This window comes from Pecten maximus, chromosome 2 (assembly GCF_902652985.1).
Source record: "Pecten maximus chromosome 2, xPecMax1.1, whole genome shotgun sequence".
In the NCBI taxonomy this organism is placed as follows: domain Eukaryota; kingdom Metazoa; phylum Mollusca; class Bivalvia; order Pectinida; family Pectinidae; genus Pecten; species Pecten maximus.
The window spans coordinates 42,270,961-42,284,419 of record NC_047016.1 but is presented as its reverse complement, the minus strand read 5'-3'; the positions used below and the strand labels follow the sequence as shown (position 1 = coordinate 42,284,419).

Sequence of the window (13,459 nt, the reverse complement as noted above, 5' to 3'; positions counted from 1 at the left end):
CAGCAAAACAGTAATTACTGAAGCATTTTGGTTCATCTTGAAATTAATCTGACAATCTTATAACAAACAATACTCTTAGTCATTTTCTGAATTCTTGTCATTTTGTAGGAGGACGAGACGTACTTCAATCGAGCACGGATTACAGCTGTGGTTGACATAGGGCACTTTGTCTGGGTTGGCACCGGTGAAGGCAACCTCATAATCTATGAAGTGATGGAGCAGGCCAATATAAAAACACCCACTGATCAGTCGCCTTCCACTGAGACCATGTCCAGCATCCTAAGCAATTCAGTAGCACCTTTCAGTCATAAGAAAAAATTCTCTCATGCTGGTGGCGATCCACGCATCGATGGTGCCTGTCGAGCAAAAGATAAAAAATCTGTGGAAGAGGCGGTTCGTACAGATAAGTCATTGGCTGTTGGTGGTCATGTGACTAATTCAGCTCCCTCATCCAATTGGATAAGTACAACCACTACATCAGACACTGCCTCCACAGGTACCAGTACGCCAAGAATGTTGTCTCCCAGGGCAAAGCCCCGCCGGGTAGACATTTCTAAAAAAAATGAGGACTGTAATAAAGGGAAGGCAAGCACAGAGATTGCCAAGCCTCCGATAGCCATGGAACGCTCCTCGAGTGATGAGAATGTCCGTAAAAACAGCTCAAAAACAACGTGTAAACACAGATCCCGGAGGGATAGCCTTAGGGGCCATCACCAGGCTAGTCCAACACAAGAGGTCAAAGGTCACACAAATGACACAAAAGTAGAGTCCCCTGATAATGTTAAACCATTAGATACAATGGTTGGATCATCAGAGACTTTAGAGTCAGTAAAACGTTTTGATGCTACTGAAAACGCGTGTAGAAAGCAAGAAAATGTTGAATCCGTTCACAAGAAATCACAACAAACTGCAAGTGAGGATTCTAATAGACAAAGGAAAGTTGGTGTTGCACAACTACAGGCTCCAATGCTGAAAAACGATACAGATATTAGTGGACCAGCCTTCAAACACACTGGTCAGTGTGACTTAAAGGAACCAAAGTGTGAGGAGGTTTCCATTCCAAAACATAGTTGCCATGGCAACAAAGCCGGGGATGTTCCATTTGCAGATAAGAATGGGCCATGTTCTGGAGATTTAAATGAGAAGAAAAATCAGTCAGAAGAAGTTGGAAACAGAGAGAATGTTTTACCAGACACCCTCAGCTTGAATGACATTGGCCAGTCCTTGAACTTTAACAGGGCCATGTCCCGTCACCACAAGGTTAACAAATGGCTGTGTTCTCTAGAAGGGCTGGCTCATAGTGACCAGTCAGATAAAGTCACTGACCATGATGATAAACAAGGAATCAATGGAGAGGACAAATTGGTATTAAACAGTCCAGCATCTGAGGAGAATATCCTCTTGATGAAGAAGTCTGTCTCCACAGAGGAGGTGTGCTATATAGCAGATGAGGATGTTTTCGGCTCGTCTGACCAAGCCGTGTTGCCTGATGAGGATCATAGTGATGTATGTGGTGTTACAGATCCCAGCCCTGGATTTGAATCTGCGAAACAAATGTTCCACTGTGACTCACTGGAGTCTGAAGGAGTCAGTAGTGTCAGTGACAAAATGATTGACAGCCATCTCAATTCCAATAACCCAGAAGTGAAGTATCGCCTTGACTTTTCTGGTCTGCACATAGAAACTGACAGTGAACTAGAGGCATCCAAACATACCTCCAGATGTGGGTCCGTCAGTGAGATCAGCTATTTTAACTCGAGAAAAAATAGTCTGGACGGGAGACAGATCAGCCTGAGTGAGTTCGGTTCGAGATTACAGAGCATGGACAGTAGACATAATAGTTTGGACGGAGTGCTATTTCCGGGGATGGACACAAATAAAGTCACTCAAGCAGATCTGATCAGAATGGACAATTGGTCATTGTCAGTGAGCGGGAGTCCATCATCCTCTGAGCCTCGTTTACTGGACCAGATGCAGACCCACACTCTAGTGAGTCGTAAGCTGTCCCTGTGTGGTAAGCGACGCGAGATACTAGACTGGGGGGACCTATATGCCAGTGGCAAACAATCGGCCGGAAGTCCGATGAGTTCTGTGGATCAAAAAGTCCAAGACTTCTTAAGAACCCCAAGCATGAGCAGCCGGCCAAGCTCACTGTGGTCAAGTTATGAAAACATCTCGACCCCATCCCAGGGGGATGAAGACACGGACAGTGTAGGGAAACGCCCAGTACCAGTACGGAGTATCATCAGTCACTCAGCTAGTTCTGTCTCCCTCTGTAGTACCACCCCTGATGTGTTCTTTACCACAGAACTCTGTCTGCAGATGAAGGTTAAAATAGCAGACAAACCTGTAAGGAGCTTCCTGAAGACAAGGTAATATTTTATATTCTTGAAATATTTGCATTTAGTCTCTTCATATTCATATGCATTTGAAATAAAAAAAAATAATTAGTTTTTTATTATTTTTATATTTTTCTAATGAATGTTGATTTTAATAATGACAATTACTGCTTGTGTTTTCAGCTGCAATGGTTCCCAAGTCTTGTTGAGTTTCTCTGGTTGCTATGGTGATGACGAAGCAGTATTGAAATGGAGACAAGATCCCAATGAGGTTATTACTTAATACATTGATATTTACCTTGAATGGCTTCACATGTTTTGCGAGTTGTAGATAGAAGCAAATTCATGATAAATCGATTGACAATGAATTTTTGGAAAGAAGTTAACATCATCTATGGCTGTTTTCCTCTAATATTCTATGTTGTTTTTGTGTAATATCATTATTATCATTATTTTGATTGGTTGATTTTTAGCGCCTGTGGACCAATGAGCCAATAGTTGAGATATGTCCTAAGACCAAGCTGACAAGGCTGCCATCTTACATGAGAGGGAGGTTATCTTCAACTTCCTCACACAATAGTCAGAGCAGCGGCTTTTCCTTCCACAGCGCCTCCTCTCGACCTCACACCTAAGATCATTCAGCATCACCAGATTTTACAAGTCAGCAGGTTGCATAATGCATTGGGACTTGAAGAAAAACGGAATATTCCGTCTCCTCTTTATGGTTCATGTAACTAATGAATCCCACAAATGTGTAACACTAGGGTCACAAATGTACATACCCAAAGATTCACCAGGTGTACATGTAGCTAAGGTCTCACAAAAACATCTGAGTAATTATTGGCCTACACATTATTGTGAGCAATAATGTAACTCAGGTGCATTTTCCTTATAAAGTCACAAAGAATATAAATTAAAAGTGCATTAATTACTTTGATTTGATTATCTGATATTGTACATTTATAAAGTTTGGCACATTTTCCTGTGTTATGTATTTTGATAAGATGTATAAAGAATTAAAATGATCTGAAGGAACATTTTTATCATTGACACTTGAAATTAAAACATAACATTTATAATTAACAAGGTTGTTCAACTATACCTGTGTGAGTTCAATTTCACCTGTTGTTGTTCAACAGTATGTGTGTGAGTTCAATTTCACCTGTTGTTGTTCAACAGTATGTGCGTGAGTTCAACTTTACCTGTAGTTGTTCAACTGTACAAGTGTAAGTTCAACTTTACCTGTTGTCGTTCAACTATACCTGTGTCAGTTCAACTTTACCTGTGTCAGTTCAACTTTACCTGTGCGAGTTCAACTTTACCTGTGTGAGTTCAACTTTACCTGCAGTTGTTCAACTTTACCTGTAGTTGTTCAACTTTACCTGTTGTTGATGAGCTTTAACCCAGCCTGTGATATAACATTAACAGTAAATTGAAACACTTTATATTTATATGCAAAGATATTTTTTTGGATAATTTCTAGTCATTTTCAGCAGAAACTCTACTTGTAACTGGCAATGGTAGAGTGGTCTGTATCTATAATCAAGACTTGTGTCAGATACCACAAAAATAGAACAAATTATTATAATGTAATTATATAAGAAGTAGATTAAAATTGTGATATTTAGACTAAGATAGCGCTATATTGAGAATTATGTGACACTTTATTGAGACTAAGATGACACTATATTTAGACTAAACTGATACTACATTTACACTAAACTGACACTGTATTTACACTAAACTGACACTATATTTACACTAAACTGACACTATATTAAGACTAAACTGACACTGTATTTACACTAAACTGACACTATATTTACACTAAACTCACACTATATTTACACTAAACTGACACTATATTTACACTAAACTGACACTGTATTTACACTTAACTGACACTACATTAAGACTAAACTGACACTGTATTTACACTAAACTCACACTATATTTACACTAAACTCACACTATATTTACACTAAACTGACACTATATTTACACCAAACTGACACTATATTTACACTAAACTGACACTATATTTACACTAAACTGACACTATATTTACACTAAACTGACACTGTATTTACACTAAACTGACACTGTATTTACACTAAGCTGACACTTTATTAAGACTAAACTGACACTACATTTAGACTAAACTGACACTATATTTACACCAAACTGACACTACATTAAGACTAAACTGACACTATATTAAGACTAAACTAACACTGTATTTACACTAAACTGACACTGTATTTACACTTAACTGACACTACATTAAGACTAAACTGACACTGTATTTACACTAAACTGACACTGTATTTACACTAAACTGACACTGTATTTACACTAAACTGACACTGTATTTACACTAAACTGACACTATATTTACACTAAACTGACACTGTATTTACACTAAACTGACACTGTATTTACACTAAACTGACACTACATTAAGACTTAACTGACACTGTATTTACACTAAACTGACACTATATTTACACTAAAGTGACATTGTATTTACACTAAACTGACACTTTATTAAGACTAAACTGACACTGTATTACACTAAACTGACACTATATTTACACTAAACTGACACTATATTTACACTAAACTGACACTATATTTACACTAAACTGACACTATATTTACACTAAACTGACACTGTATTTACACTAAACTGACACTTTATTAAGACTAAACTGACACTGTATTACACTAAACTGACACTATATTTACACTAAACTGACACTATATTTACACTAAACTGACACTGTATTTACACTAAGCTGACACTGTATTTACACTAAACTGACACTACATTAAGAATTAACTGATACTGTATTTATACTAAGCATTCATTTTAAGACTAATGTATCCATGCTTTTGTATACACTGCCATTGATTGACTAGTTTGTACTGACACAGTAAATTACATAGGTAAACAGTCAAACACATGTGCTTGTTGTCTGTACACGACTCTATAAATAAGTAGTGTGCAGCTTAATATTGTGCTTGACCAGTTGTTTCTAATTTGATATTGGTTGTAAGTGAAACAATACATTTTTTTATTTTTTATTTATATGTATGTTACTTATAACATAAAACCATATATTATATATATTTATGATGTTACTTGTGAAATATCAGTCCTCTATTACCTTGCCTATGACATTATTACTGTGACTATGACGTTTGTTACATTACATTATTACTGTGACTATGACATTTGTTACATTACATTGTTACTGTGACTGACATTTGTTACATTACATTGTAACTGTGACTATGACGTTTGTTACATTACATTGTTACTGTGACTGACATTTGTTACATTACATTGTTACTGTGACTATGACGTTTGTTACATTACATTGTTACTGTGACTATGACGTTTGTTACATTACATTGTTACTGTGACTGACATTTGTTACATTACATTGTTACTGTGACTATGACGTTTGTTACATTACATTGTTACTGCAACTATGACGTTTGTTACATTACCTTGTTACTGTGACTATGACGTTTGTTACATTACATTGTTACTGTGACTAAGACGTTTGTTACATTACATTGTTACTGTGACTATGACGTTTGTTACATTACATTGTTACTGTGACTAAGACGTTTGTTACATTACATTGTTACTGTGACTGACATTTGTTACATTACATTTTGTACTGTGACTGACATTTGTTACATTACATTGTTACTGTGACTATGACGTTTGTTACATTACATTGTTACTGTGACTGACATTTGTTACATGACGTTGTTACTGTGACTATGACATTTGTTACATTACATTATTACTGTGACTATGACGTTTGTTACATTACATTGTTACTGTGACTATGACGTTTGTTACATTACATTGTTACTGTGACTATGACATTTGTTACATTACATTGTTACTGTGACTATGACGTTTGTTACATTACATTGTTACTGTGACTATGACGTTTGTTACATTACATTGTTACTGTGACTATGACGTTTGTTACATTACATTATTACTGTGACTGACATTTGTTACATGACGTTGTTACTGCGACTATGACGTTTGTTACATTACATTGTTACTGTGACTGACATTTGTTACATGACGTTGTTACTGTGACTATGACATTTGTTACATTACATTGTTACTGGGACTGACGTTTGTTACATTACATTGTTACTCTATGACATTTGTTACATTACATTGTTACTGTGACTATGATGTTTGTTACATTACATTGTTACTGCGACTATGACGTTTGTAACATGACATTGTTACTGTGATTATGACGTTTGTTACATTACATTGCTACTGTGACTATGACATTATTACTGTGACTATGACGTTTGTTACATTACATTGTTACTGCGACTGACGTTTGTTACATTACATTGTTACTGTGACTATGACGTTTGTTACATTACATTGTTACTGTGACTGACATTTGTTACATTACATTGTTACTGTGACTATGACGTTTGTTACATTACATGGTTACTGTGACTATGACGTTTGTTACATTACATGGTTACTGTGACTATGACTATGTTACATTACATTGTTACTGTGACTGACGTTTGTTACATTACATTGTAACTGTGACTATGACGTTTGTTACATTACATTGTTACTGTGACTATGACATTTGTAACATTACATTGTTACTTTGACTGACATTTGTTACATTACATTGTTACTGCGACTATGACGTTTGTTACATTACATTGTTACTGTGACTGACATTTGTTACATTACATTGTTACTGTGACTGACATTTGTTACATTACATTGTTACTGTGACTATGACGTTTGTTACATTACATTGTTACTGTGACTATGACGTTTGTTACATTACATTGTTACTGTGACTATGACGTTTGTTACATTACATTGTTACTGCGACTATGACGTTTGTTGCATTACATTGTTACTGTGACTGACATTTGTTACATTACATTGTTACTGTGACTATGACGTTTGTTACATTACATTGTTACTGTGACTATGACGTTTGTTACATTACATTGTTACTGTGACTGACATTTGTTACATTACATTGTTACTGTGACTATGACGTTTGTTACATTACATTGTTACTGTGACTATGACGTTTGTTACATTACATTGTTACTGTGACTATGACATTTGTTACATTACATTGTTACTGTGACTGACGTTTGTTACATTACATTGTAACTGTGACTATGACGTTTGTTACATTACATTGTTACTGTGACTATGACATTTGTTACATTACATTGTTACTGTGACTATGACGTTTGTTACATTACATTGTTACTGTGACTATGACGTTTGTTACATTACATTGTTACTGTGACTATGACGTTTGTTACATTACATTGTTACTGTGACTATGACGTTTGTTACATTACATTGTTACTGTGACTATGACGTTTGTTACATTACATTGTTACTGTGACTATGACGTTTGTTACATTACATTGTTACTGTGACTATGACGTTTGTTACATTACATTGTTACTGTGACTATGACGTTTGTTACATTACATTGTTACTGTGACTGACATTTGTTACATTACATTGTTACTGTGACTATGACGTTTGTTACATTACATTGTTACTGTGACTATGACGTTTGTTACATTACATTGTTACTGTGACTATGACGTTTGTTACATTACATTGTTACTGTGACTATGACGTTTGTTACATTACATTGTTACTGTGACTGACGTTTGTTACATTACATTGTTACTGTGACTGACGTTTGTTACATTACATTGTTACTGTGACTATGACGTTTGTTACATTACATTGTTACTGTGACTATGACGTTTGTTACATTACATTGTTACTGTGACTATGACGTTTGTTACATTACATTGTTACTGTGACTATGACGTTTGTTACATTACATTGTTACTGTGACTATGACGTTTGTTACATTACATTGTTACTGTGACTGACATTTGTTACATTACATTGTTACTGCGGCTATGACGTTTGTTACATTACATTGTTACTGCGACTATGACGTTTGTAACATTACATTGTTACTGTGACTATGACGTTTGTTACATTACATTGTTACTGTGACTGACATATTTTACATTACATTGTAACTGTGACTATGACATTTGTTACATTACATTGTTACTGTGACTGACATTTGTTACATTACATTGTAACTGTGACTATGACATTTGTTACATTACATTGTTACTGTGACTGACATTTGTTACATTACATTGTTACTGTGACTGACATTTGTTACATTACATTGTTACTGTGACTATGACATTTGTTACATTACATTGTAACTGTGACTATGACATTTGTTACATTACATTGTTACTGTGACTGACATTTGTTACATTACATTGTTACTGTGACTGACATTTGTTACATTACATTGTTACTGTGACTATGACATTTGTTACATTACATTGTTACTGTGACTATGACGTTTGTTACATTACATTGTTACTGTGACTGACATATTTTACATTACATTGTAACTGTGACTATGACATTTGTTACATTACATTGTTACTGTGACTGACATTTGTTACATTACATTGTAACTGTGACTATGACATTTGTTACATTACATTGTTACTGTGACTGACATTTGTTACATTACATTGTAACTATGACTGACGTTTGTTACATTACATTGTTACTGTGACTATGACATTTGTTACATTACATTGTTACTGTGACTGACATTTGTTACATTACATTGTTACTGTGACTGACATTTGTTACATTACATTGTTACTGTGACTGACATTTGTTACATTACATTGTTACTGTGACTATGACATTTGTTACATTACATTGTTACTGTGACTGACATTTGTTACATTACATTGTTACTGTGACTATGACGTTTGTTACATTACATTGTTACTGTGACTATGACGTTTGTTACATTACATTGTTACTGTGACTGACATTTGTTACATTACATTGTTACTGCGACGATGACGTTTGTTACATTACATTGTTACTGTGACTGACGTTTGTTACATTACATTGTTACTGCGACGATGACGTTTGTTACATTACATTGTTACTGTGACTGACATTTGTTACATTACATTGTTACTGTGACTATGACGTTTGTTACATTACATTGTTACTGTGACTGACATTTGTTACATTACATTGTTACTGTGACTGACATTTGTTACATTACATTGTTATTGCGACTATGACATATTTATGTTGTATTTTTAATGATGGTTTTAATCAATCTGATGTATACCACTTTCGCCAAACTTTTACGGAGGTTTTGAATCTCTTTTTAAATTCATATGAATGATCTCATTCCAATAAAACATATTATGTAGATGTATTAAGAATATGATGAAGAATTAATGCTGTTGACAAAATGAATATTACAATGTTAATGTCATGGTTGAAGTTACATTACTGAGGTTTACAGAATAAAGTTATGATGCTTAATTTGTTAGAAAATTAAATTGAAGGTATAAAGATAAATAAGTGCCTTTGTTATTGAACGAATCATTGTTTATGGTATTGTTATCATTATCTTTGTACAAATCTGTTACCTGTACTATTATAAGTCCTGTATTGTATGTTTCTGTGTTCTCCTGGTCTGTAGTAATAAAAACATAACATGGTCCGCACTACTTTTTTTCAAAATTCATAATCAATAAAATATGTTGGAATCTGAAACAAAGACATTTTATATGTAGAAAAGCTTGATTTGGTTATGGTGCTGTTTTATATTTTGTTATTTTATACTGATAACTACTACAAAGATGTGTTACATTTGATGTTGATAAGAAGTGATCTGAAGGCTTACATTGTATGTAGAAAGGAAGTGATCTGAAAGCTTACATTGTATAAAGATATGAAGTGATTTGAAGGCTTACAATGTATATAGGAAGTGGTCTGAAGGCTTACATTGTATATAGGAAGTGACCTGAAGGCTTACATTGTATATAGGAAGTGATCTGAAGGCTTACATTGTATATAGGAAGTCACCTGAAGGCTTACATTGTATATAGGAAGTCACCTGAAGGCTTACATTGTATATAGGAAGTCACCTGAAGGCTTACATTGTATATAGGAAGTCACCTGAAGGCTTACATTGTATATAGGAAGTGACCTGAAGGCTTACATTGTTTATAGGAAGTCACCTGAAGGCTTACATTGTATATATGAAGTGACCTGAAGGCTTACATTGTATATAGGAAGTGATCTGAAGGCTTACATTGTATATAGGAAGTCACCTGAAGGCTTACATTGTATATAGGAAGTCACCTGAAGGCTTACATTGTATATAGGAAGTCACCTGAAGGCTTACATTGTATATAGGAAGTCACCTGAAGGCTTACATTGTATATAGGAAGTGACCTGAAGGCTTACATTGTTTATAGGAAGTCACCTGAAGGCTTACATTGTATATATGAAGTCACCTGAAGGCTTACATTGTATATAGGAAGTGACCTGAAGGCTTACATTGTATATAGGAAGTGACCTGAAGGCTTACATTGTATATAGGAAGTGACCTGAAGGCTTACATTGTATATAGGAAGTGACCTGAAGGCTTACATTGTATATAGATAAGAAGTGGTCTGAAGGCTTACATTGTATATTGATAAGAAGTGGTCTGAAGGCTTACATTGTATATAGATAAGAAGTGGTCTGAAGGCTTACATTGTATATAGGAAGTGACCTGAAGGCTTATATTGTATATTGGAAGTCACCTGAAGGCTTACATTGTATATAGGAAGTGACCTGAAGGCTTACATTGTATATAGGAAGTGATCGGAAGGCTTACATTGTATATAGGAAGTGACCTGAAGGCTTACATTGTATATAGGAAGTGATCTGAAGGCTTAAATTGTATATAGGAAGTGACCTGAAGGCTTACATTGTATATAGATATGAAGTGACCTGAAGGCTTACATTGTATATAGGAAGTGATTGGAAGGCTTACATTGTATATAAATATGAAGTGACCTAAAGGCTTACATTGTATATAGGATGTGACCTGAAGGCTTACATTGTATATAGGAAGTGACCTGAAGGCTTACATTGAATATTAGAGGAAGTGATATGAAGGCTTACATTGTATATCTGAAGGCTTACATTGTATATAGATAAGAAGTGGTCTGAAGGCTTACATTATATATAAATATGAAATGACCTGAAGGCTTACGTTGTATATACATGTAGATAGGAAGTGATCTAAAGGCTTCAGTATCCATTGCTTATTATAATGATTATTCTGAGTTTTGGATAGTTTACAATAAACATTTGTCCACATAGGTAACTGGTTTGAAGCTATACACCATTGTTACAGCAATGATTGTGAGGATAGGTTTCTACATTTGACAAAAATGTGGTGGAATTAGATTATGTATATTAATTAGTATGTTCCCAGCAGATGATTAGGCTGTATGGAAGAGGCCTGAGGTAACCACATGTCAGAACTATACGATACAGGTCTGGGGTAACTACAGATCAGTATAACGTGATACAGGCCTGAGGTAACTACAGATCAGTATTATAATGTGATACAGGTGTGGAGTAACCACAGATCAGTATAATAGGATACAGGCCTGGGGTAACCACAGATCAGTATAATGTGATACAGGCCTGAGGTAACTACAGATCAGTATAATAATGTGATACAGGTCTGGGGTAACCACAGATCAGTATAATAGGATACAGGCCTGGGGTAACACATGTCAGAACTATATCACACATGCCTGGGGTAACCACGGGTCAGTATAATGTGATACAGGCCTGAGGTAACCACAGATCAGTATAATGTGATACAGGCCTGAGGTAACCACGGGTCAGTATAATGTGATACAGGCCTGAGGTAACCACAGATCAGTATAATGTGATACAGGCCTGAGGTAACCACAGATCAGTATAATGTGATACAGGCCTGAGGTAACCACGGGTCAGTATAATGTGATACAGGCCTGAGGTAACCACGGGTCGGTATAATGTGATACAGGCCTGGGGTAACCACAGATCAGTATAACGTGATACAGGTCTGGGGTAACCACAGATCAGTATAATGTGATACAGGTCTGGAGTAACCACAGAACAGTATAATGTGATACAGGCCTGAGGTAACCACAGATCAGTATAATGTGATACAGGTCTGGGGTAACCACGGGTCAGTATAATGTGATACAGGCCTGAGGTAACCATGGGTCAGTATAGTGTGATACAGGCCTGGGGTAACCACGGGTCAGTATAATGTTATACAGGCCTGGGGTAACCACGGGTCAGTATAGTGTGATACAGGCCTGAGGTAACCACGGGTCAGTATAATGTGATACAGGCCTGGGGTAACTACAGTCAGTGTGATATTCTTACATGTATTCTAATAAAGTCAATTATCGAACAAATCCTTGTTGTTGTTTTCATTGATTCTTCTTTCACGTCTGATTTTCTTGTGTATAAATTTCCAATCTGATATATATGATAAAAAAAAGTCTCAGCAATAGTGTCAAGGTATTTTGATCATAAAATTTTACTATTGAACGAGTTGACCACGGAACTTTGGTACGGAACAGCTTTATCAGATCTAGAATGTACTAATGAACAAGTTGACTATTGAGTTTTGGTACTTTTTGATTTGTTTTTGTTTAACGTCCTATTAACAGCCAGGGTCATTTAAGGACGTGCCGGGTTTTGGAGGTGGAGGAAAGCCGGAGTACCTGGAGAAAAACCACCGGCCTACGGTCAATACCTGGCAACTGCCCCACGTAGGTTTCGAACTCGCAACCCAGAGGTGGAGGGCTAGTGATAAAGTGTCGGGACACCTTAACCACTCGGCCACCGCGGCCCCGAAACAAATCGACCACAGAATTTTAGTATGGAACAACTTGACCTAAGAAGGAATATCTTGACCAAATCGTTTTAGTGCGGAACAAAACGACCGTAAAATTTTAGTATAGTTTGAATATGTAATCTAATCAGTGGAAACCTTGCCATAGAACTTTAGAACAGATCGTACATTGATCTTGGTTCGTTAGAATTTTAGCATGAAACGGGTTGACTATAACATTTAAGTATGGACGGGTTAGCATTGAAATGAAGGAATATCTTGACCAAATCGTTTTAG

The 13,459-nt window shown here is 35.7% G+C and overlaps 1 protein-coding gene across 1 annotated transcript in view; it reads left to right on the top strand.

Annotated features, from left to right (window-relative positions):
- The window catches only part of LOC117343169, an 86,728-nt gene extending 81,091 nt beyond the window's left edge, over window positions 1-5,637 (top strand). The window contains exons 28-30 of the mRNA XM_033905506.1: window positions 109-2,372; window positions 2,523-2,610; window positions 2,813-5,637. Of these exons, the coding sequence (XP_033761397.1) occupies window positions 109-2,372; window positions 2,523-2,610; window positions 2,813-2,971 (2,511 nt within the window). The 3' untranslated portion in view covers window positions 2,972-5,637. The remainder of the gene's footprint in view (window positions 1-108; window positions 2,373-2,522; window positions 2,611-2,812) is intronic.
- Window positions 5,638-13,459: the final 7,822 nt, after the last annotated feature.